The sequence below is a fragment of the Talaromyces rugulosus genome, chromosome VI (genome assembly GCF_013368755.1).
Source record: "Talaromyces rugulosus chromosome VI, complete sequence".
NCBI classification, from domain to species: Eukaryota; Fungi; Ascomycota; class Eurotiomycetes; order Eurotiales; family Trichocomaceae; genus Talaromyces; species Talaromyces rugulosus.
Genome location: NC_049566.1, coordinates 459,703 through 484,214, shown reverse-complemented (window position 1 = coordinate 484,214; position 24,512 = coordinate 459,703). Strand labels below are relative to the sequence as shown.

General features: G+C 47.1%; 10 protein-coding genes across 10 annotated transcripts; 4 read left to right on the top strand and 6 right to left on the bottom strand.

Moving 5' to 3' along the window:
• Positions 1 to 2,460: 2,460 nt before the first annotated feature.
• TRUGW13939_10514 (uncharacterized protein) lies at positions 2,461 to 5,482 on the top strand (the record flags this gene model as incomplete). The annotated part of the gene is made up of 4 exons (XM_035493625.1): positions 2,461 to 2,850; positions 3,125 to 4,522; positions 4,832 to 5,306; positions 5,352 to 5,482. Coding segments are annotated over 4 exons (2,394 nt in total), but the record flags the coding sequence as incomplete, so codon positions are not given.
• Positions 5,483 to 6,144: 662 nt separating this feature from the next.
• TRUGW13939_10513 (uncharacterized protein) lies at positions 6,145 to 7,176 on the bottom strand (the record flags this gene model as incomplete). Its single annotated transcript, XM_035493624.1, has 1 exon — positions 6,145 to 7,176. One exon carries the CDS (start codon positions 7,174 to 7,176, stop codon positions 6,145 to 6,147), a length of 1,032 nt encoding a protein of 343 aa, XP_035349517.1.
• A 2,957-nt stretch (positions 7,177 to 10,133) lies between these two features.
• TRUGW13939_10512 (uncharacterized protein) lies at positions 10,134 to 12,144 on the top strand (the record flags this gene model as incomplete). Its single annotated transcript, XM_035493623.1, has 3 exons — positions 10,134 to 10,471; positions 10,563 to 11,823; positions 11,884 to 12,144. The coding sequence occupies 3 exons, from the start codon at positions 10,134 to 10,136 to the stop codon at positions 12,142 to 12,144; spliced, it is 1,860 nt and encodes a 619-aa protein (XP_035349516.1).
• Positions 12,145 to 13,119: 975 nt separating this feature from the next.
• Positions 13,120 to 13,485, top strand: TRUGW13939_10511 (uncharacterized protein; the record flags this gene model as incomplete). Its single annotated transcript, XM_035493622.1, has 1 exon — positions 13,120 to 13,485. The coding sequence occupies one exon, from the start codon at positions 13,120 to 13,122 to the stop codon at positions 13,483 to 13,485; it is 366 nt and encodes a 121-aa protein (XP_035349515.1).
• A 204-nt stretch (positions 13,486 to 13,689) lies between these two features.
• TRUGW13939_10510 (uncharacterized protein) lies at positions 13,690 to 15,213 on the bottom strand (the record flags this gene model as incomplete). The annotated part of the gene is made up of 5 exons (XM_035493621.1): positions 13,690 to 13,915; positions 13,964 to 14,414; positions 14,479 to 14,713; positions 14,770 to 15,062; positions 15,114 to 15,213. 5 exons carry the CDS (start codon positions 15,211 to 15,213, stop codon positions 13,690 to 13,692), a joined length of 1,305 nt encoding a protein of 434 aa, XP_035349514.1.
• Positions 15,214 to 15,686: 473 nt separating this feature from the next.
• Positions 15,687 to 16,559, bottom strand: TRUGW13939_10509 (uncharacterized protein; the record flags this gene model as incomplete). Its single annotated transcript, XM_035493620.1, has 4 exons — positions 15,687 to 15,747; positions 15,795 to 16,016; positions 16,078 to 16,314; positions 16,384 to 16,559. The coding sequence occupies 4 exons, from the start codon at positions 16,557 to 16,559 to the stop codon at positions 15,687 to 15,689; spliced, it is 696 nt and encodes a 231-aa protein (XP_035349513.1).
• Positions 16,560 to 18,117: 1,558 nt separating this feature from the next.
• TRUGW13939_10508 (uncharacterized protein) lies at positions 18,118 to 19,081 on the bottom strand (the record flags this gene model as incomplete). Its single annotated transcript, XM_035493619.1, has 4 exons — positions 18,118 to 18,244; positions 18,305 to 18,648; positions 18,782 to 18,823; positions 18,890 to 19,081. 4 exons carry the CDS (start codon positions 19,079 to 19,081, stop codon positions 18,118 to 18,120), a joined length of 705 nt encoding a protein of 234 aa, XP_035349512.1.
• A 504-nt stretch (positions 19,082 to 19,585) lies between these two features.
• On the top strand, positions 19,586 to 21,887 carry TRUGW13939_10507 (uncharacterized protein; the record flags this gene model as incomplete). Its single annotated transcript, XM_035493618.1, has 5 exons — positions 19,586 to 20,203; positions 20,351 to 20,559; positions 20,626 to 21,118; positions 21,172 to 21,619; positions 21,673 to 21,887. 5 exons carry the CDS (start codon positions 19,586 to 19,588, stop codon positions 21,885 to 21,887), a joined length of 1,983 nt encoding a protein of 660 aa, XP_035349511.1.
• A 56-nt stretch (positions 21,888 to 21,943) lies between these two features.
• Positions 21,944 to 23,022, bottom strand: TRUGW13939_10506 (uncharacterized protein; the record flags this gene model as incomplete). The annotated part of the gene is made up of 3 exons (XM_035493617.1): positions 21,944 to 22,410; positions 22,465 to 22,564; positions 22,624 to 23,022. 3 exons carry the CDS (start codon positions 23,020 to 23,022, stop codon positions 21,944 to 21,946), a joined length of 966 nt encoding a protein of 321 aa, XP_035349510.1.
• A 797-nt stretch (positions 23,023 to 23,819) lies between these two features.
• TRUGW13939_10505 (uncharacterized protein) lies at positions 23,820 to 24,479 on the bottom strand (the record flags this gene model as incomplete). The annotated part of the gene is made up of 3 exons (XM_035493616.1): positions 23,820 to 23,925; positions 23,976 to 24,308; positions 24,373 to 24,479. 3 exons carry the CDS (start codon positions 24,477 to 24,479, stop codon positions 23,820 to 23,822), a joined length of 546 nt encoding a protein of 181 aa, XP_035349509.1.
• Positions 24,480 to 24,512: the final 33 nt, after the last annotated feature.

Here is a 24,512-nt window from a genome sequence, read left to right as displayed (position 1 = left end):
CACTATTTGACACAGATTTACCAAGCTGCAATATATCCCCTGTTTTGCTCGTATTCGACGACTCATTTTTGAAATTTCTTTTTGTCCCATTTAGAGCGCTAAAGATATTAACGACTTGCATTTGAAGCTCTATTCAGTTTAGCGTTGCACATATCTATTTGATAGATTACTCAGTTACGAGATATCCTATATATATATTCTTCTACGTTATTGATTTCATATTTTGTTTTCTTTTTGGAGTATCGTATCGCAGTCTAGCAGATATCATATCACCTGGAAGTATCACTAGGACAGTGCGATCAGCTAGCTTTACAGAGAGAATCAATAACAACAAACCCCAAAAATCAACAACTAATTTGCCTCTCCCCATAACTACTGGCAATAGATTATTAAATCGTTTCAACGCCAGATTCCGACACCCAATGAAGCGAACTCCGCATGGATCGCGGATCTCTTCACCTCCCCCTCTTTTTAGCCTTTTTCGCTCTACAACCCAAGATCGATCAATCCGATCCTATCAATTGGTCTCCAGTGTGACTGTTGATTAAGTTTAGGACCCAGTTTGTCACATTTTTTCGATCATCTCTGGCGAAAATAATAATCTAACGAGTTACCAAGAATATGGTACCGAATCATTACGACCGCAGGGGCAGCAGGGCTGATCCACAGTCATACATCACGATTGAAAAGATGATTGAATGAGAAGAACGCCCCCAGAAAAGTCGGTGTGAGAGTCTATTATTATTATTGTTATTATTACTACGTACTACCTTTTTTTTTTTTGCCTCCCCTTGGCTGCTGATATTATTACGTACGTATGAATCATCTCTCTCTCTCTTTTTTTTCAATTATTATTATTATGTTGCCAAAAAAGTAACATAGACAGGGGCTATCTCGCGCGTCTTATTGGCAGACTGGATGAGACCAGCGAGATTACGATTCGGCAATTCCAGCCTCCTTTTCTCCGAGGCAGCTGATAGAGTACGGTTGAATAATCTCATTTTGTTTTTTTTTTGTTCTACGTACTAGATTACCCCTCACACAAACATCAGAGACGTGAGGCTGAAATCCTTCATATCGGTAAAAAAAATATGTCATGCGCAAGCAGACGGGGCCATACATGACACAAGAGGTCGCCCTAGGCGGCGAACGGACTATGTGCTACTCGGGAAGATGCATAAGGGTGCAACACACAACAACGGGGTGGCTGAGATCCGTGGACTGCCGTATCACATGCCGCCATATTATTATTACTCCTACCGTACATAGTACCTGTTCTAAAGTGAAAATTTAAAAAAAAAGAGGTCCACGGAGAGAGTCCGCGTGGCTGGACCCATCGAGATTCTTGATAATCAAACAGCCCGGATAGCTTCCAGTCCAACTATCGGCTCTCGATTCTCAACCGGCAAAGCGGGTTTCCTTGCTAGATGTAACCGGAAGCTAGAATTCAAGAGTAAGTAATACTGCAGCTAGGAGAGCAACTATTGGCTCTCCTCGGCCCACGATGAGATCAGCATATTGAGCCACGTTCGACCAGCGAGTCACACGTCTCCCCCGGGTGATTGAATGCAACCAACTAGTTCGTAGGCCAAGTGTTCGCCCTCGTCATCAGGAGGAGAGGTTGAAGAAGAAGAAAAGGCAGTCTGGCGCTCCCATTGGCCGCGGCACGTTCTTAGTTCCAAGCGACCAAAGACGCCGCTGAGCGCACTGATTGGCCGGCCCGCCTCGCAAGCTGATCATCAGCTGGTTGGCTGGCGATGCGCATCTTGATGCTGAAGAGCAAGTCGATTATTTGCTCGCGCCGTGATTTGTGTACCTTAATTTTTTTTTTTATTTGGGTTCGGATGTGTGGGTGCCTTATGAAGAAAAGTTGTGGTGGTGTGTGGTGGGCGAGACCGGCTTTGGGTCCTCGGAGCATATAACTCGTATGGATGGCATAAACAACTTTTGGGATTAATTGACTGACTTGAAGCTTTCTTTGTCTTTGACATCATTTTTGTTTTCTTTTTTGTTTTCTGGTACTATTCATGGGCCTGCTTCAAATATATCTGAAGCGTTCCACCATGGAAGAGTAAAAAAACAACAACAAAAAGACCGGCCTGGACTTGTCCCTCGTTTCATTCCCCTCGCTCGTTTGCGCGTTGGCTCGTGCATAATAATAATCGATATTCGCCTTCTTTCGGGTCACATATATTTTCATCATCATTTCTTCTTCTCCTTGTGTCAGTGTTCTATATTTCGGGTTAGCATTGGAGTTTCGGGATACCCTGGGGAAAGGCGCCAGTCAAAAATTCAAGAACTAATTGTGAGTTCCTGAGTCGCTTTCTGATCTTTCTGGTGCAGGACAAGAGCTGACATTACACAGTCATTATGGTATCTTGATGGTCAGTTGAAAATGAATATCCTGCATTTTCATACCCATCCAATCTGTAGCTCATAGTCAGCAACATCGAGATCAACATGGCCCAGCCACTAATGTATGGCCTGGCCATTGAGGCCAATCTTCCCAATGGGCAGCTGTCACTGCACAATTACCGCAAGTTCCTCTCACAGTCAAACGACATCATCACCATTCCTGCTGAGGCATCACGCCGCACCCTCAAAAGAAAACCAGCCACCATCAATCTTCACCAGGCAAAGATTCATAAACAGCCACAGCATGACTTTCTTCTGTATTCTCCTGTCTCTTCCGCTCCATCAAGTCCGCCTCCTCTTTCGTTCTGTCAGTCTGTGGTGACACTGCATGGAGACCTGCCTACTCCAGTATCTCCATCACCACTCCCATCATCAACCATCAGGTCGTTGTCTAGGCCGTCATCAGTAGCCAGATCATCAGCTTCACAGCGAATAGTGGGTTCCTTCCCCCCCCCCCCTCTCTTTCTGTTGTTTGTTTGTTTTCTGTCCAGTGTTGCCATGTTGCCATGTGTATGCACGCACACTGAGCATGCACGCTGAGCATGCACGCTGAGCAAGCATGCTGAGCACGCTGAGCACGCTGACTGCCTGTTGCCTGGGTTTCGTCGTCGTTTCACTCACTGCCATTATTCACTGTCACTCAAAAAAATCTTTCCCTCACACAATCCTTCTTTTTCTCCTGTCCAAACTCTTCTGACAACACTGTCAGGAATCCTTCTCATCCAGGATCAAACAGTCCAAAAACGAATCAACCATCTCATATGCCCACCATCGAGCTTCATCAGATTCGATGCTTGGAATGGAAAATTCGCACCCGACTATTAATCACAACGGTGCTTCTTTTCAGATTCTCAATCCTCACAAGTCTCTGGAAGGCTCAAGAATTGTGCCACCATCGGTCCGCTCATCCACCCAGTCTGGGCTAGCCGAGATGCTTCAGATAGACCAAGAAAAGCCTTACCTGGCACGAGAGCAGTCGCTATTGGATGGTTTTGTGCGTCCACTGTCAGCTTCTGAGAGTGACATATTATCAAGAGCTCCGATGAAACCTGCACCGCCTATTCCAGCTGAAGAAACAAATTCTGACTCTTCGTTCGTTGCATTGCCTTCTATTAAGGATGAGCCTATGTCTTCAAGGCCAGAAACACCTCAGCTTCCAGAAAGAGCGCCTACACGCACACTACGCCAGAAGGTTTCTCATTTTTTTGGCAGTGCCGAGAAAAGGGGCGATGTCGATTCCCAGAATAGCGGGAAGCGCAGCTCAAATGTATCGACTCTCTACGCCGGTTCCCATCAGCCATCTATCGCTGCACGCAAATCGATTGATAGTAGTAGTGATGATGATGAGGAGTGCACCATTGACGAAGCTCCCATCACTCCTCTATCGCTGGAGGTGCCTCGCTATCTGTTTGGTGAAGACGACTTTTTGAGCTTTTCCGAAGAGAACGGGGTGGGTGAAAAACACGGTGCTGTAGAGTCAGAGCCTTCCATTCCAGGTGATCTTCGTCGCGTCTCTTCCCTCGACTCTGAAACGCCAGGTTCCAAGCTAGCAGCCGCCCAGTGGCACGACCAAGCCGTTGAACAAGATGAACAACAAGAAGATACTCTGCCAGCTGCGTGTAACGATGATGGGCAAACCAAAAATACCGTCTGTACAAGGCCCTGGCGTCGACCAGTCTACGGTTCTCACTCTTCCAACAGACATCAAACTCTGCATGACGCACTGAGTCAGTTGAACACCAACCGTCAGAGCGGAGTGACATACGAAGACATCACAGAATTTCTCCGATCTCAAGCAGGAGAGGTGGACTGTGAATCCCAAACTCACGATGGCGTCGAGAAGCCGTGGCAGCCCGAAACATGGCACGAGCTCGAAACCTTTTCCCGGCCACTGTGTAGTCGCGCATCGGATGGTGAGCTTTCCACAACTGCGCCCAGTACAAGACCATCGATCCGTCCGTATGCCAGGCAGGCTGCTGCGTTTATTGCAGGAGACGGCCTTGACAACGCTAGTGTCACTTCGTTTGGCACTGCGATAGACGATGTTGAAGATAATGAAACCGAGAAGCGGGCCGAATTTGCAATGGAAGAGGCGATTGAAGAAGCTGTAAGTTTTCCATTTCTCTTTCTTTTTTGTTTCCCCTTTCTTTAGATGGATCCTGCACGTGGCGAACAAAGCCAGAGTTTTCCTGTAGACGGCAGATGCGACTCGTCATAAAGGGGTTGAAATTGTCAACCCAAATCGCCATCTGTTGTGTGTTGTTTCTCTGCTGTATCATGAAACTCATCTTCAAATATCACTTGCGTTTTCCCATGTGCTTCTCTTGGAGCTCGGGGCGAGCGCAGCCAGCCAAACTCCCTCAGCCTGTTGATGACCCTTTGAACAAGAAGAGAATTGAATTAACAAGCCCTCTAGGCAGCCAAACTCCCTTCTAGCCGCAAGTCAACGATGCGTCGAGCCATCTCCCATCGAGCGCGGCCCCTCTCCTCGAACCCACCTGAACTCGACATCCCAATCTTCCTAGCCGAGTCGAGGTCCAGCTCGTCGCTGTCGCCGTCTTGCCAAAACGTCCAAAGCCCCAAGGCCGACGATACTGCAGCTGGTGGTAATAATGGTAGCAGTGCCAATAGCCCTAGCGCCGAAACAGTCGCAAGTGCTACCAGAGTGCCCGCCCCCGCCCCCACGGTGTCACTGTCGCCGGGGCCGCAGATAGCTGCTGGAACAGGCCTTAACTGTCATTTAGGCGTCCCCGAAGACTTGGTACATGGCGCTGCGGACCCTGGATCCAAAGCGACGTTGTTGCGAGGATCGGCGCCTTTAACCGGCGTCAGGGGAAGTGGAGGCAAGATGAAGAAAGCAACCAAAAAGCATCAGCAAAAGGACAAGCGCGGTAAGTCATCTCCATTTCCGGTGTAGTATATACTGCACCAGTCAGTATATACGCGACACAACTTTAGCCGCCCCGTGCTGACAGAGACTATTGTTGATACTAGCTTCTGGATGCTGCTGCTCCTGAGTGGTGAAGTGAAAGAAAAAGTCTTGCGGACACGGAGAGGAGAAAAATCCGTGTGAGCAAAGTTTCTTGGGTCCATCGCTCTTTCCGTTTTTGGCCGGCTCGACGTCCAAGTCGGGAAGGAGCCGATTATTATTAGTATTTACTATTTGCAGTGTTTGACTGATTGTACGGAGTATGACTATGGACACAAGTAACGGTCAGCAGCAGTGGAGATTCTCGAGAAGCGATATTGGCCGTTGGGTCTCTTGCATGTGCGTTTGGACTTGGAGAGTCATGGATTTTTTTTAACAAAAAAAAACTAGGTTACAAGAGTACGCTGCTTTGTGGATGTATTTTGCCAGAAAGTGCAGACAGGCGAAGCCTCTGCATGCAAACCATGTATTCTAATTACTTTTCCTCGCCTCAGTCAGTGACCAGGCACAGTGTTGATAACTAGTAGCAAAGAATATTTCGAATCCAGATCATCACCGATGATCGATTCCACCTGCAAAACTCCAAATAATCCTCCAATGCATATTATGTACAAACATCTTGATGCACAAGATATAAACTCCGATAATGCCATGCCCAAGAAATCGGGACAAAGAAAAAAAAAAAAAATTGTCCGCGAATAATTTATAAATATAGACAATGAAGTACGCGAGAACAAAAAATCAAAAAGAACAAGGGTATCCTCAAGGTTAACAAAGAATCAAAACTCCCGAAACAAGGTCTATGGGCTAGACGGCTCTGGACTCGGCGTGTTATACATCATCGACGACAACGCGGCAGAGACCAGGCTCTTCCGCCGCAACGTCTGCTCACTCTTTTTCGTGTGTAGATCACGAGCACGAGGCTTGGCGATCCGGGTTGCAGAGGCAAAAGTAGTCGCTGATGTGCTGCGTCGGCGCATCCCTTGTTCTGGTGGAGTGCGCTCGCGGGACCTAAGGCCGCTACCGCTGCCGCCTAATAGCGATGGAGAGACACCGCGGGTGGATCTGTGGTGGTGTCTGTGACTTGATACTCGTCGAGCTGGAGAAACGTCTGGCGGGAGGGAACTGGGGTGGCAGTCATCGCCGGGCAAGGCTTCAGAGGAGTCAGAGGTCCGCCTGGAAGAAGCCTCGGCCATCAAGGCCAGCCTGACGGCATCGATACTGTATTGTGCACGGTAGAGACGCTGGCGTTGTGAGCGCATGCAAGGTTGTCGGTTGCCTTCGGGAAGAAGGAAATCAGGATTCTGAGAGGGAACAGACGTCGGCGACGGGAAACGGCCGGACGAATGCGAGGCCCGTTCCCAGTGCAGAGACATTGGCTCGTCGAATTCGTCGTCTTCGTAGTCGCCAGGCGAAGTCAAAAGCGTATACGCACTGCTTCCACGCGTGGAGATGGATTCTGAGCCGGTCGAAAACGATGTGGAGGTGGGGGATAGCGGGGACGAGGGTGGTTGTTCGTAGACAGCAGCCGGCCGCGTCACAGTTGCGGTCTGGTCAAGCGTGTGGGCGTTCAGCTTTGCTGTCAAGGTGCCGACAGAGATCCGACGCGGAAAGGCTTCATAGTTGGTGGGCATGGAGGTAGGCGCCTGTGGACGAGAGCGGATGTATGGAGACCGGGGCCGTGACAGAGGATGAGGTCGTCTTGATATACACGATGGTGACGGTGACCGAGACGACAGTGGAGAAATCATTGTGCTGTCGCATTCTAACATTAGGCGGTCATCCCCATCCATGCCGTTGGACGGGGAGGGGAATGAGAAGTTCTCAAACATGATGATGCCGACGAATCGTCCAGCGGCGGGTCAGTACTCAAAACAACGATGAGTTATTGCAGAGACGATTTGGAGGTCGGACGAATATATATGAGATGATGAAATCGGGCCGGCCGTTGGCAGGTTGGGGGCTGCAGGATGGACAGCGAAGCGGGATGAGCGTGAGAACTGAGATGAGATGAGTAAACGCTGGGGCGAATCCCAGCGAGGGGCGGAGAGTGCAGTTCGGGTCAGAGTAATTTAAAGAAGAACTATTAATTAGACGAGAGGAGTTGATGATGGCTGATGATGATGATGATGATGGTCTGGAGGGAGAGGAGTAGTAGTAGTAGTAGTAGTAGTAGTAGTAGTAGTGACAGTACTAAGTAACTAAGTAGTACTTAAGATGAACAGAGCGGGCGAGGCGGTTCTTTTAGCCTGGTGCCCGAATTTTCTGCCTGGCAAAAGTCTGGTTCGGGCAGGCGCGCCCTTTCGGGGAAGTGGATCCACGCCCAGCCAGTCAGCGCGCGGGGATTTGTTCTGTGGGGCTTCTGGAGGACTGCCAGATCGGGACTAGCCCCACTGCCTCTTGGCTCATCCATGCTCAGCCATGCTGTGGCCTATACTACGTCCTATAAGGGATCAGCGTCACACTCGTTGTTCTCCGCCACAGCTCGCCCTTCCCCAGCTGTCCCGAGGGAAAAAGTATAAAAAGCAAAAAAAATTCAAAAAAAAAAAGAGGGACGGCCTCCACCCTAACTTTAAGCGCTACGACGATGCGGTGAATGCACTCCGCTGGTTCAAAGAATTGCAACCTTTAGCGAGTGGATGTTGCAACCCGCCTGTTCGGTCCCTTATTATTGAAACTGCCGATGGTCATCATGGTCGGGGCAAAAAAAAGAAAGAAAGAAAACAAATAGACGAGCCAACTACTAGTACAATTTGTCTCAAAGCCACAACTTTTCCAGCATGCTTTCTGGAGCCGGCGGTCGGCCCCAAAGGGGCTAAGCGCATCCGCCCTCCACAGCCCCGGAACCCGGTCCGTATTTCTGGCGTTTTGTAACATTCCCCTGCCAAATACTGCCTCTCCGATTGGCTCCCCTGGCCGAATGTCTTATATTTTTGTATTGTGTGACAGCCTCAGCCACGAGAGGTACAGTAATGTTGACTCACATGAGAAAGAACATTGTTGTAAATATTAACATTTAGTATTACTATAAATGTGCCCCCAGGACCCAGCAGGAGTTTTTTTCGTCTTTGTTGGTTGGGAGTCATCGTATTCGTACTAGCTGACGCCCATCTTCAAGCCATCGGGGGATTCTCCCAGATTCCTTTCGTTTAAGGATGAACTAGTTATAATAATAAAGGCGTACATATTTACTATTTAGGCGCTCACTTATACGGAGTAGGACTTGTCATAAACGGGATTGTTAAATCCGCCTTATTTCGGCGCTTTGATGAGTTTGCTCTCTAAACGAACACTAAGATTGAATACTGGGAGAGCAGCGAGAAAGAATTTACGGGTCGGAACTCGGATTTTGTAGACTGTTAGTTGCATTCATTATTGTTATTATTATACTCCGACGCTTGGGTTAACTAGCAACACAGCAGGTGGACGCCTAGGGAGTGAAACAAAGAAATTCTCGCTACTAGTTATTCCGTACTAGAAACCACTAATCACTGATCATATATATATATATATAAGATCATCGGCCGTAGAACATTCGGTGCATCAAAGCCGTCGGCTTCTAGGGTTATTCTTCGCGCTGACCCCTTTTTTGTTTGTTGTCGACTGACTGCATTTAATGACGGAGTAGATATAATTATAACAAACTTTCAAAAGTCACCAGTCGACCAGGTCATTGTCGAACCGGACGAAGCAGGTTAGATATTGAGGCTCTGGGTCGCATGAGACAGCTTTGCTTGATGGGAAATGACTAAATTGACTGTGTGTAAGGATAAGTACAGGATTTGTAAAAACCGTTTTCTCTGTTTGCTTCCACGTGACCGCATGTTGGCCTGAGGCCGAAATGTCGACAGTCAATGACCACGCATGCACATGCTACAAAAGCATGTCCATTGACCACTGTAAGGCTTTCACGTGTTTTCACCATCTGTTTTCACCATCGACCTGTGCAGGGAGTAGGTAAAACAATTTGAAAATATCTGCAAATTTACGCGCTAAATATTTGCAAATATTGCAAATTGTCCGCAACATATCCTCCCGGAAAACCCCCAAGTGAATTGCCACTTTATCGCAGCTACTTCTGCAAACATTGATTCTTTTTATTTTCACCTTATGATCATCAGCATAATTGCTTCACTTCTTTTCGCAACTAATATTTCTCTATTTATTAGTCCGAGGGCTGAGATCGCCAGCTGCGTGACATGCGGAAATCACCGCCTTCCCAAACAGGCCTAGCAATGTACCTGCGGGGCCGCAGCCGCCAATGGCAGCCGGTAATCGCAGACAGGGTCGCATTATGTCTAAATCTGCCGTTGCTTCCTTATCAAAATGGAATTTGCCTCCGTCCAGTGTGTGTCTCGCTCTGGCTACCATCGGCCGAGCCGAGCTCAGCCAAGTGATAGGCGCCGTCTGAGCGTCGAATCCGTCGATACCTTGCTTCCAATCCTCTTTGGCAAGTCCCCTCTTCTGCGCTGGCCCGCTTCAGTCATTGGTCGCGTGCGGCATAACTTCTTATCAGCGGTAGCAAGCGAGACAAAGTCTCTCAACTCTGGGGTCGCATTGCCATCCTCCGCACATATCTTGTTGGTTTGACAGGCCATTGAGCGGGGCACTCGTTTCTGAACGCCTATATTAAAAGCAGATCCCTACCCGTACTGCCGCCACATGGTCGAGAAGCTCATCTGGTGACGGTGGGCCTTGTTGTTGAAAGGTTTTACCCGCAGACCCAGTTCAATTGACACCACTTTTTCCTGACAACCTGGGCGAAAAGAAACAGCCACTCTGAGTAACCATGAGTGTCGCAGAGAACACAGCAGCTGACGACGGCTTGGAGCACCAGCCTCAGCCTCCCCGAGATCCGGCACTGGATCCGGCTAACGAACACCACCACGCCCATCACCACCACACGGCCTTTGCAGAGAAGGGTCTCGAAGACCAAGTTGTCTACAGCGTTGATGTCAAAGGCCCCGATCCCAATTCGCTCGACCATTCGTTCCCGGACAAGAACAGCAAGGATATTAGTGATGTTGAGGACTTGGGCGAAGGCCACGCAAAGCGTCCATGGCAACGTCGGATGCTTAAGCAATGGCGCCATGCTGCGCATATCTTCGTCTGGCTTCTCTTTACCGGGTACGTTAAAAAAAATAAAAAAACAAGGAGAAGAGATGCATGAGATTTCTTCACGAGCTTGTACTTTGATCCAACACTGACAACATCGTAGCTGGTGGATTGCAGGTCTGATCCTCCACCGCCACGATCTCGGCTGGCTGATCCCATTTCTGCTCTACCTCGCCATAACACTTCGGATTATATTCTTTTATGTCCCGATTACCATCGTGACAGTGCCGATGCGCTGGGTATGGGATCACACTGCCTTGGTAGTAGTCCCACTCATTCCCCAGAAGCTGAGGTTCCCCGCTGCCGGTCTTCTCGTAGTCTCTGTGATTATCATTGGTTCTTTTGCTTCGCCCGAATCGCCGCAGAATACCCGTGTCGATCGTGTTGTCAGTCTTGTCGGCCTTGGTGTTCTCATTGCTGTCCTGTGGGCGACGTCCCGAAACCGAAAGATGATCAACTGGCAAGCTGTGATTGTCGGCATGCTGGTCCAATTCCTTGTCGCCTTGTTTGTGCTTCGGACCGGCGCTGGCTACGATATTTTCAACTTCATTTCTGGCCTGGCCACCGATCTTTTGGGGTTTGCTACCCAGGGTGTTGAGTTCCTCACCGAGAACCCGGTTCCTGCTTCCATCAGCAGCTGGTTTTTGGTCACTGTCATCCCTGCGATTATCTTTTTCGTTTCGTTTGTGCAGTTACTTTACCACTTTGGTATTCTACAGTGGTTTATCGGAAAATTTGCCAGCTTCTTCTTCTTCACGATGAAAGTGTCCGGTGCTGAGGCCGTTGTCGCCGCCGCTTCGCCGTTTATCGGCCAGGGAGAATCTGCCATGTTGATTCGCCCGTTCATTGCTCACTTGACCCTGGCAGAAATACACCAGGCCATGTGCTCCGGATTCGCCACAATTGCCGGCAGTGTGTTGATTGCCTATATTTCACTAGGTGTGAATCCTCAAGCCTTGGTGTCATCGTGCGTGATGAGTATCCCCGCCTCTTTGGCCGTCTCCAAATTACGCTGGCCCGAAACCGAAGAAACATTGACATCTGGCCGCGTTGTCATACCCGAGGACGATGAGGGCCACCACTCCGCGAACGCCCTCGAAGCATTCACCAACGGTGCCTGGTTGGGCTTGAAGATCGCCGGCATGATTGGCGCTACCCTTCTCTGCATTATCTCCTTGATCGGTCTCATCAACGGACTGCTTACCTGGTGGGGCCATTATCTCAACATCAACAAAGACGACGGGTTGACCCTACAAATGATTCTGGGATACGTCTGCTACCCGATTGCTTTCTTATTGGGGGTTTCGCGCGAGGGCAACGACATTTACCACGTCGCCCAGCTAATTGGGCTGAAGATCATTGCGGTAAGTTAAATAGTATCTTATTTAACCTAAGGGGAAAAAAGCTGATTTAAACAATTTTAGAACGAGTTCGTTGCTTACAAGGCGCTTGTAACTGACCCGGCCTATGCCGACCTCTCCTCTCGCTCCCGCCTGATCGTCACGTACGCGCTGTGTGGATTTGCCAACATCGGCTCTCTAGGTAACCAAATCGGTGTGCTCGCCCAGATTGCGCCTGGCCGAAGCAGCGACATTGCGCGCGTCGCCGTTTCTGCTTTGATCACCGGTGCTTTAAGCACATTTACCAGTGCTAGTATGGCGGGTTTGGTCATTATTGACGAGTAGTCTGTGTATCATCGTAGGCTTGGTAATCTATCATAAGTCTATGCCAGTTTTTAAAAGAGTCTGGATTCTGTAGTACATCTATCGTAGTCCACGTAGTACAGCGAGGTCTCTCCACTTTCGGCCCAGGACACTTAACGAATATCATGCCGTCCCGAAGTGTATAAAAAGAAACACATCTACGGCACGAGACATTGTCCAGTTTCTTTCTCAGAAACATATGATTGCAAGGAATGCAAAACCCGAAGAAGATTCACGGAACATTTCCTGGTGAACATTTTCCCAGTACAGCACCCAAACTGCATGCTCCTCTACTGTCGTGGTCGTACTCAAGAGATATCCTCAGGTTCCGCTCCTGCACACAGAGCAGCAACTCTGCCATTGCATATTCAAGAGAGCAGAGTTGGTCAGGGGGGCCTCGGTCGCATCTAACGTCGATAGTCGACTCTTATCGCTAGAGCCGATCGCATCTAGGGTGTCAAAGACTCGAAGTTAAAAGAATCCGAACCTATCTTGGCCGATATTTTTGTCTTTAGAGACTAGGTCGAATACTTTCTCATCGTGAGCCAGCAATAAAACTTCATTGTTATTGAAACCTTATTATCAACCGGTTTGGACCCAATAGAGCATCGTCGAATGATTTGTGAGTGTTGTGGTCCATTGACATGCTACCATTTGTGAAGCAGAAGCAGCCTGCAAATGGTAAATATGAGCGGAGCGAGTATGGGAGAATATGTAGGAGCACACGCCGAGAAGTTGTACCAGACGTATCACCACACAACACGTATTACGCTCGTATGCCTGTGATAAGCGGTATAGATTAGCTACTGCAAGTATACCAAGGGTGAATGAGGAATAACGGACCTTGCGAGAAAGGCTGTTGTCGTTTAGAAGGTGACGAATCATCTCCTCACTGTACCAGAAGAACGCCCATGCGGCACCAACTCTCATAAGAAGACATTTTCAATAGCATTGAAAATGAAAAAACATGAGAATAAAAATAAGACTTCTACTTTCTGTGCTGTCAGATACCTAGACAAGAAATATTCTAGAAATCTCAACTTACCTTCTTCAGTCCTTGTAGCCGATCCTCCATTCATCGTACATCCGGAAGGCGATGACGATCCCTTCAAGGTCACTTGGGTTTTTGCTCAGGATACGGCGGCTCAGCCCGTAGAGCCTGGGCGGATTCTTGCCACCAGTCATGATCTTGAGAAACCTCACGAGATTGGTCCCTGCGCCTTTATTCTCGTGAAACTCATCTATCACGATCGTCTGGTATGGAGTGGCTTCGACAAGACGCGGGGTCTTGGTTCTCCTCGAGGTGTCCAGTATACTAGTTAGCTATAGTTTGAGAATATGTTATGACACCGTTGACGGCATGTTGATATGTTTCAGGTCTGATATCCTGCTAGTTTTATAAATAGATATCAACACCAGTTGACCACATGATGTACAGAGGTCATCTGCATGGTATATCAATGAGAAACATTGAATCAAATACTGCAATCTCCTTTTAATAAACAATAAATCTTGCATTTCTTTTCTTCATGGAAGACCGGCATATTGAAATTCGCAACGAGACCCTTTTAGCTCCTCCTCAATATCCATGAGCCGGTTGTACTTAGCAACTCTTTCTCCTCTACATGGACTACCTGACTTGAGATGTCCTACTGATATGGCCACGGTGAGGTCTGCAATGAAATCGTCTGTCGTCTCGCCTGATCGATGCGAAACGAAAACGCTCCAGCCATAACTCTGCGCTTTTCGAGCCCTATACATTCAATTAATAAGTTTAATGTAGAGAGATAAGGTTACGTACGCATCTAGAGCCTCGGTTATAGTCCCCACTTGGTTTATTTTGAGCAAAAGTGAATTGCATGCCTTTTGCGCATGTGCCAAGTCGATACGTTCAATGTTTGTCGCCAAAAGGTCATCACCCACTAACTCTACTGAGTAATTCTGGTGGAAGGATTTCCATGCTTCCCAGTCATCTTCTGCGAAAGGATCCTCCAGAAGTATAATAGGATATTGGTCAAGCAGGGATTTATACAATTCCTGAAGCTCATCGGCGGATAGCGCATTAGGTTTATGGGCCTTCATTCCAAGATCGTATTTTCCGGACTTGAAGAATTCACTCGCGGCAGGATCGATTGCGAATTTGATTTTGCCTTCATGGCCTGCCTTTTTGATAGCGGTCATCAAGAGGTCCAAAGCCTCCGTGGGTTGTGTAATGGGAGGTACAAATCCACCCTCATCTCCTATTCCGATGGCTAAGAGATATTAGGCCAATCACATTTCAAAATTGACGGAGAAAATAGGTATAAAAATGCTAACCAGATGAACCAAACTTTTCTGTAATCACCCCTTTGAGTGACTGATACACTTCGCTGCCCCATTGAATCGCCTCCGTGATGGACTGCGCTGCGGTAGGTGCAATCATGAACTCCTGAAAAACTATTTCATTTCCAAAATGTCTTCCACCATTAAGGACGTTGAAAAAGGGGGTCGGGAGAATATATGGGCCTGTTATCTCCGCAGTCTGTCTTAGGAACTCATACAAAGGTACGCCCTGTATCCTCATATTAATAAGACGTCATTTCTAGCAATATTGAAAGAAAAACAGACCGTTTCCGCAGCTCCGGCGCGTGCGCAGGCCATGCTAACACCTAGGATGGCGTTGGCTCCCAGCCTTTTCTTATCATGAGAGCCATCTAGGTGAATCATGAACTTGTCTATCTCGCGCAGATCTCGCGTATTGAACCTCTGCTTGACTAATTCTGGACCAATGATGTTCTCCACATTGTGCACTGCCTTTAGAACACTATTACCTCCATACTGGCGTGCATCTTCATCTCGTAGCTCATGAGCCTCGTAGGCGCCCACAGAAGCTCCCGACGGCACCAAGGCAGTAAAGTTCCCTTGTATAGGTCATTTAGTACAATATATTTTTAATAAATATTATTAATTACCTTTTTCAGTTGTAATTGTCACCTTTACGGTGGGTTTACCTCTCGAGTCAAGCCGCTGTGACGCAGCGACGGAGCGGACTATTCCAGAATCGTTCTGCATCTTGCTGACAACATTCATTTCTTGCTGGTGGTATCATTGGTGACTCTTTGAACGAGGTGACTATATACCTAAGAAAATGCTAGCGAAGCGTGGCGCCAAATGCTCGCAGACTGTGACGTCAACAACGGCTATCACGGGAGTATACCACAATACCGGAAAAGAAGAGACCACTTACTGCAGGTTGACGTTTGTAGGCTTTATAGTACGTTTCAAAGAAATCTACACATACTGAGCTGCTGACTTCAATACTTATCTAGACTATAAATAAATATAACAACCCATCAATTGATGTGTCAAAAATGTGGTTATGTTGGACATCTGGAAATGCCAACAGCTACATTTGCGATATGTTGACAGGAATGGTGTTTATATTCTTTGATACGTTGCAAGTGCAATTTCTGTTGACAATTATGTTGTCATTAATGCAAAAATAAAATAAAAATCAGTAGACAGTTTTATGAGCATGACATCGTTTACGATCTGGGGCGGACACCAATAAAAATTGCAGGTTCATTAACATCATCGTGCTCAAACCTATTCTCCTTTAGTAATAATTGACATGAAATAGTCTGTTTACCTACCCTAAAGTTGCCACGCCAGCCGTCTCCAAGAGCAGTCTTACCCCATTGCCCAGAGGAATTTTTGCCCATACCATGGCTAATGACGACAGGATGTGCCCATGTGCAACGCAGACAATATCCCCGGGCCTGTTTTGATTCGGATTCTCCTTTATTTCTTTCTCTATTTCATTTTTCAAGCGTGAAATAAAATTCCCAAGGCGTAACGAAACATCAACCGGGGACCTGCGGAGTATCAAATAAAGACTTAGGGTGTATATCAAAGTGATGATCTCGGATGACATACTCTCCACCTGCGCAGCCATCCCTCCAAATGTTCCAATCCCGATAATTCTCAACGCCCTGGTCGGATCGTGCTTGGAAAACTTGATCCCTAGTCAGGCCTTCGTAGTCGCCATAATCCCATTCTTGAAGACATGGCGCAACTTCAAGTTTGGGCCCATTACTCTGCTGAGATTTACTTGTGATATTGGGAAACAGAATTTCTGCTGTTTGGAGGGCACGTGTTCGCGGAGAGCAGTAACTAATACGATCATTTAGGTTAATCTGTGCAACACATACATAGTCCTTGTGCGTGTTTCTTGTGGCTCACACTCGTCGAATACTTGCTGGATCAATTAATTTGACAGTCCCGACAAACGAAGCTCTAGCTTTCTTGATCTCGTTTTCTCCTTTTTCCGTTAATGGCAGATCAGTGCTGCCAGTATGTTTTTGCGCTGCCGACCACTCCGTTTCTCCATGACGAATGAGGAAAACGCGGACGCTCATTGGTACAGATGTTTATGATAAACAATCTAAATTGTCTCTTAAAATTGAAAAATTTTTATTTTATAGATTGATGAAGCACTATAAGTGCCCCTTTTATGTTCATTCAAACGTTCATGACGCGCTTATTTCGTAATTACATGATTTCCAACGGAACCAACGGATCAAACGGTTGTTGTATATTTCCCCAGACATTGAACGCAATTAGATATAACGATTGACTCGTACACATGTTTCAATACGATTATAGGAGTATAAAATCCTAGACCAAAAGTAAATTGATGCCATGTTTTGACCTCTGATGAAATCAACAACGAAGGATTTAGTATGGCTAGTTTGAAGTTAGTATCTCCTCTCACTACTAAAGAAAAAACGCATGCCTATTTCATGGTGGCACCGGAGAGCTGCTTCTCCAAGGTGTCCTCTGGCTCTCTCTCCGGATGTTGTATGGGAGCGGGGGCGGCGACCTCACTGAGCGCACCGAAAGAATCTCCGGGTAAATCTGTGTTATCTGGAGTCCTATTTTCTGGTCTTGCGCTCTCTGGGGGTCGACTATGCTCCGAGTGAGTGAGTTTACGGATTGTTTCACGGAGCCAGGTAAGAGGCCACATGGTAATTGGACCAAGATGTTGACTGTTCAAATTTGATGATGCAAGTCGTTGGCTAAGATGATGAAGATCTGTTAATATTTGACCGAGGGAAAAGTAAAAGAAATGAAAAATTTACCAGAGTATTCTAGGCGGTGGTTCGTACATCACCCACTTTGCAACCGCCAGCTGACTTGGCTATCTTATAGCTGCAGAAATAGCTTGATAATTATTGCTTAAGCATACATGTTTAATAATTTTAGCTAAGTGAATATATGCAAAAGGATCAACCACGTCACTATCGACATCCGATCCGTCCGGGCCGTCCCTGGGACTCTATTCCGATAATATTACGGCTAACGAAAGGCATTTAGGTATATCAGCCTTTCAAGGTATTCCATAATCATAATGTATTGCTAACAATGAAAAATCACTACATACATGTACCTTCGCGCACACAAAAAGGCCCAATTAGGCAATATGATCTAAACATCTCCGGGATGCCCTCTTTATTTGGCCTCCCCGTTGAGCTGCGAGGTATGACTCTCTCTTTCCTTGTGGGTGGGTTCTTAGTTGGTTTTAATGAAAAGTCTCTTGCGTAGATTATGCCCCAGAAAATTGCATCTTCTGCGATAAAAAATTAACAAGCATGTCTGCATTCCGCCAACTCTCGTGTGGCCACATATTCCATCTATGTTGCATTGACACCTGGCTATGCGCCTACAAAGCGACATGTCCAGCTTGCCGCAAGACTTTTTACCATCTGAGGCAGCCATATGTGATATCTCTGTAGAGAATGAAAAATGGGCTGGAGAAAATCTTACGTCGATGAGATCGATTTTGCTTTGTAGATTCACAGTTGGGGAGTATTTGGGTTTATCAAAGTCCCTATTATGTACACGCCAATTCAGTTCCGAAGCAATTAATTCAATTGACAATGTCAAATGTAACTAGCATAGTCTTCCCGTCCACTATTACGCAGAAGATTCTTCTGAAATATCAACATCCGGCTTCGACTCGCTTTTGTGGCTTCGCTCCAAAAGCCGTCTTCGACAGCTGTGCCATTCGTTATGGCAGCGATCGATCAGATCTAACGCGTAACTAGAAAATCAAGATTCAGCCATTATGCAAGTGAACAGGATATTTTTTCTCATTACAGACCTTTGGGTTTTATCTGTTTGCCCCAAAGGTAGAGTGTTTGCTTTCTTTCCTTCGGGGACCTTGTACATGCAGAACCAATTTTTCAAGGAAGCCATAAACCCAGGAGTATTGGCTTCGACATCGGAAATATCGTTTAGTTTGGTTGCTAGAGGATCCTCAACGTCCACAGCTACCACTTTCCAGTCGGTCTCGCCTTGGTCGATAATTACAAACGCTCCGAGCACTTTGACTCTCTTGACCTCCCCAACGGTAGAAACTCGCGAGCCTATCTCACAAACATCAAGGGGGTCGTCGTCTCCATTTGCATTGGTCTCCGAGTCAATCGTTGATGGATCTTCCCAAGTCTACTGATAATGTTAATTATCAATATTTCTTTCGGGCAAACGTGATCTTTCGCACTTGTGGAAATGCTCCATAATTACATGGGTATCCCTTGAAAGGAAAAATATCAGCCAGGCAGCGAGGTTTCCCATTCACCATATCTTGTTTAATAGGGTTCCCAGGCACCTCCTTGGCAATCTGTAATGATCATCAGCCAGATTACCCTATGCAACTGGTAGATTTAAAGATGGCTTTTCCCCCTACCTCCATTTTTGGGCGAGATCCTCTTGGTATCTCCACTACCATGTGGAATATTCGCTCCGTGGAGTCTGCCATGAGTGGAATATCATGCCATGGAGAAATAGGGCTGCCATTATCTGCTGCAAATGAAAGTTGAAAGTCCCCGTTTTCGACACTGCCCGACACCTGGGTCTGGTATTTGGGGGACGGAGACATTTGTAACTTGATGCAAAACAGATTTTTAGCTGTATTAGATATCAATTGGCGTTAATTGATCTACTTAAAAAAATAATTTTGTATGCGAGGCAAATGGTATACACTTGCTATATCACGTTTACTCCACGTCATGATGGTCGAACCCGTCCTACCCGGCCAGGTACACGTCACATACAAAAAACAAAAACCAAGACAGGCAACATTTTTGCCTGCATTTCAGTCAAGTTCCTGGGAAATTTACTAGATTGATCCGGTCCGGACGGATACCCCGGTTGAGACGGATGTGTCGGGTGTGGGGCAAACAAGGATGATGTCGTAGGGAGCGATAGATAATGAACCTGTTCTCAATAGTTGACAATCGGCTCACCAGACCCTCTTGGAAATATATTGTGTTCCAATTGTTACTTGAATCGGCTGTGTAGATCCGTGTTTCCCGATGGCCCTTGTTCGCAAGTCAGACGGGAGAGCGTTGAAGCGGCAGCGCGTTGGATTAGCCTGTGAGAAATGTCGGGCTCTCAAAGCAAAAGTTGGATTCTCACCGCCTCGGTGATATTTCATTTCCAGATATTGACCATTTCCTTGCAGTGTGATGGCCAGCAGCCCGAGTGTGGCCGCTGTAAAGGCTACGGGTTTACCTGCACCTGGCTGAGCTCTCGGAAACGCAACCATAATACTAGTACAGGTGGAAGAGCACAGCGTGCTGAAACAGATGTCGAGCATGATGGGCATAGGGCTTGCTCGTATATTGTCAAGTCCTACGAGGCCTTGATCCGAAGCTTTCAGTCAAAGCTGGATCAAGGGGACCAGGTGGCACTGGACCTCACATTGACCAGCATTCGACAACGCTTACCAGACGAGCTCGGCGATCAGGCACAGCGCGTGGAGAGTAGCGAGCAGCCTGAAAGTCCTTCTGAAGAACGGTCACCAACCTATGTCGGACGGGCCAGTGACTTGTATTTCTTTAAGACTATCGAGAGCTGTATGGGCGGAGATGATTTAAGCAAACAATACTATGATCAAACAGATATCCCCGAAAACACCACAATTCTTGGACGGCCTTTACTTTGTACTTCACAGGAGGAGGGTTCCAGATATCTTGATATTTATTTCTCTACTATTCAGGTTGCGTATCCCTTTTTATGCAGGGACCTTGTGTGCGCACAATTTCAACAAATGTGGGCAAAGAAATCTAAACTCAACGAACATCAAGATAGATCTATGCTGGCAGTACTGAGCAAGTCACCTCTGCGCATTTTACTTCTTGGGTAGATGTTGACTGCTTTAGATTTCATCTTTGCTATCGGTTCCTACTATTTATCTTTTCCTCACGATGACCATCCAAGCTCGCAATCACATTTTCAGTATTTCGAGCAAGCCGTGTATTTTTCAAACGAATTAATGGCTCAATGCAGTCTGGTCAATGTTTGGGCTTCTTTACTGCGATGTTTCTTTTTGTTGGCTATTTGCCAGACGGATCGGTATGTTTATCAGCATACTTTTATTAATTGATACTAGTGGCAAGGTGGTCTTACGAGTTCTGACAGGTGTTGGAATACTCTTGGCTTCGCTGTCCGCATGGGACAGAGTATCGGCCTTCACGTGGAAACCTCGCCACCGCGTCGAGGACTTTCAGTTTCAATTGATACAGAATGCGAGCTCAGGCGGCGAACATGGTATTCCATGTATGTGCTTGATCGTCTTCTTGCCCTACAGCTTGGACGACCAATGGCTATTCGTCAAGCAGACTTTCATGTCGCTCTGCCCTCTCGCGAGAACATGGATGCTGACTCTGATGATAACATGGTGGGGAACTTGATAATGGACTATTTCCTCCATGTTATACAATTTTCCAGCATTGTCGAGGATGTGATTCAGGAGCTGTACCAGCCGATACAGCCGGAGATATCTGCTGATCAGCTCCTCTTGAATGCTTCCGCCATCGACTCTTCTCTTCTCAGATGGAGATCCAGTCTTCCCCATCATCTTCGTTTTGATCTGGGTCACACATTCGAAAGGTCGGTTGTGTTCCAGCGACAGGTATGGCAAGAAGTTCTCTTCTGCGAAAGATATTTATAGCTTACTTTATTCAGCGAAACATGCTCGCGGTCAAATTTCACCACCTTCGTGCTCTGATACACAGACCGTTTCTTGCCCTACCCAGACTCCCGCACCACAGTGATGCATTCATGGCCTCATTGCGTAGTTATAGGACAGAAATACAGGAAGCCGAAAAAAAGTGCATATCTGCTGCGCAGCAAACAGCACGTTTACTGCACAATGTCGCAGATGAACGCAGCCTTGTTCAAGACTTTCCATGGTGGCAGATGATCTCCTGTCTGATCTGTGCGGGCTCTATATTATTTGTTGCTGACGTGTTTTGCGATGCCAACGAGAGATCCAATGAGTTCTCTGGATATTTGAATGAAGATGCAAATACATGTTTAAAGGTCTTTCAAGCTCTGAGTGTCCAGTCGCCCGCCGCAAAACAGGCAGTCGGCATGTTGCAAAACCTAGCGCATCTGAGATCTGTTTCAGGAGGTACCAATTTCTATCCACCAGGATATTGGATGGGCTGTTTGCTGACTTTTTAGTGACTCCTCGCGCTCCCGATTCGTCCATCCCTCTTGGGACGCATACAGAAGCTCTCTCCGCTATGTCTATGGGATCTCTAGCCCTTGATTTCCCACCCGATAGCTTGGCGGACCTGGATTTTGAATGGCCGAGTGAAATTTCCAATAGCATGGAATGGTCAATCCAGGTTCTGGACAAGGCCAACAACGTTGTAAATCCTCGTGCCGACAAGTAGTCCCGACTTATAGCCGGTTTAAAGGTTAGTTGACATCATTTGTATATAGAACATTGTCATCTCCGTTTAAACAATAGCAAAACAGTGCCAGATCCAACTTTAATCGAAACATCCTCATTCCCTATTTCACCTGACTCTCCCAAAGACCTTCGGACCTCGTCTATCGTCTCACGCACGCAGTCTTTATCTGTACCCACCAGCTCCGGATGCGCCTCCCTCCATCTAGTAACCATACTCGCTGTATCTAGGCTCTTGGCGAGATCCGCCAGCGTAATTCTTTTACTCTCGCCACCAAAGAACTCTTTTCCATCACTGAGGACACCATCGCGATCCCACTCCATGCGTACAAATTCCGAAGCAGGAAATACCGCCTCATTGTTTCGGGGTACATCCCATGGCAACACAAGTTTGTCGTAAAGATCCCGAGATAGACGGTTGGATGGTAGTTCATAAGGAGCGAGGATCTCTCGTTCTAATCGGAAGAGTGCCGCTTGGACGGCTGCTGCGTTTGGTGTTGAGGGGTCTGCATTTGGATGTTAGAAACAAAAAGGAATTTTTTTTATATGAAGCTACTCACGGCAGTAAAGGGATGCGCAGGTCCAAAGAGCAACGGTTCCCCCGGGTTTCACCATCTCGGCCGCATTGGTCCAAAACTTGGGCATATCGAACCAGTGTGCCTGGTAATTGCCAGAGTCAGAGAAAGCAAATAGATACGTTAGGAGAAGAAGCTTCTTACCGCCATAGCAGCCGTCAACAAATCCACCTTCCCATCTCCTCCCTCTACACCTCCAGCTCTCGTCATCTCTGCAACCACCCCAACACACTCCTCCGCTGGCGCAACAGCAAAACGCGCCTCATTCCCACTCCGCGTCCTGCCACCTCTTTGACGCGCCGAAATAATCATTTCCGTACCAGGATCCAAACCAAAGGCATACTCAAACGAGAGCGCCAGATCGCGCGTCGCATTGCCCGGTCCGCATCCCACATCGACGAGAGTATCTAGTCGGCCACCGGTCTGCGTGTGATGCGTGATGATGGTTTCGTAGAGCTGGGATGGGTATGAGAGACGCGCTTGTGCGTATTTTTGGGCTTGGGGTTTTGTATACGAGGAGAATGTTGGGTCGAGGGATGACATGGTTGTATAGATACTTGTAGTATTAAAATGTTTAGTTATAGGTCAGATCACATTACATTGAATTGAAGAGAAGGAGTTCAACTTTGGGGGAAATATCAGAATTCAATGTTTCGAATGTTACATGTATAAGATGAACGAAATATTCCGATTAAATCGATGACTCATTTATACTCATTTCTACCGCTTCCTACAGGCCGATTTCGCAAGTGTTACATGCCGCTGCTGAACTTTTGGTGCTAAGAATTCAAATTCAGGATTATACATACTCGACTTTGATTTTTAGCAACTGATACTAAGAGTAGTGCCCCTTTACCTGTTTTGATGTCTGGGAAGCCTTGTTTTTTAGACTACTAGTTATATTAGCCCTAACCCTAACCCTAGCGGGAGGCCTGCCATGACTGGATTGGATTGCATACTCAGTAATAACAGTACCATTTATTAGGTACAGGTGCATAAACTGTGGCAGTTCCTGAATATTCGTGCATGGTCTGTTATAGCCAAGTCGTCATTGCTGGATCCTGGTCGATGAACCTACTGTATAACACCTACGCCTTGTATGAGTTCATAACCAGCGTCATACGAATACTATCTCTGCAGTTTGAGGAAAAGTACTAAATTCAAGGTATCATAATACTATAACAGTCAAAGGTGCATCCCAAAGTCGTCATTGATAGCCAAACCTGGTCAGCACAAGAGAAAGACGAGGAAAAATATCACAAGCTAGTAAACGCCGCGCCACTATATGCAACTGACTTTGCGTCAAGTGTATTCCCAAAAAATTATGTGAGCAAGTCCATTTACTCGTCGTCATCAATGTCGCGGTGTCGGGCAAGAACTTTGCGCTTGAATTCCTCAAAGTTCTTGTCCCATAGCTCGGCGGCTTCACCGTTCAACGGACTGGCACTGTAAACTTGTTAGTCACCAACACCTATTTGCAAGAGGACTAGTCATACTTATTGGGTTCGCCAAGCAGACTCTGCAAGCTCAGGAGGACGCTCTGCACGTTGTAGACGGCGCTCCACTTGTCTTTGAGAATATCCAAGCAAATGCGACCGGAAAAGTCGACGTTGGGGTGGTAAATGGGTGTCTTGAACAGAACAGTCGGGGGAGCATATGGATAGTTGTTGGGGAAGGCGAAGGACAGCTTGAATGTCAGGTTTTCATAAGGAGTTTCGGTCGGTCCGTCAATAGTCGCAATCCACGATAACATGTTGCCATCGGCATTAGGGAAGGCGGAGATGCCAGGCGACGGAGAGAGCATGAGCTGCACGAGTTCCGACTGTAAACTGTAAAAGAAAGGTTCATATTAGCTACTTGTATAGGTTTTTCCTTTGTGGATCGACGACTAACCGTTTAGTGACGCTCTGGGTGTCATTGCGTGGCGCGGGAGCACCCAGCTTCGAGGCCTCGCGGGCTTGGGGCGCAGCGTTCTGAGTGTCTTCCATGCTGTAGTCCATGCTGAAAGACAGTAGAGTGAGGAAGCAGCGACG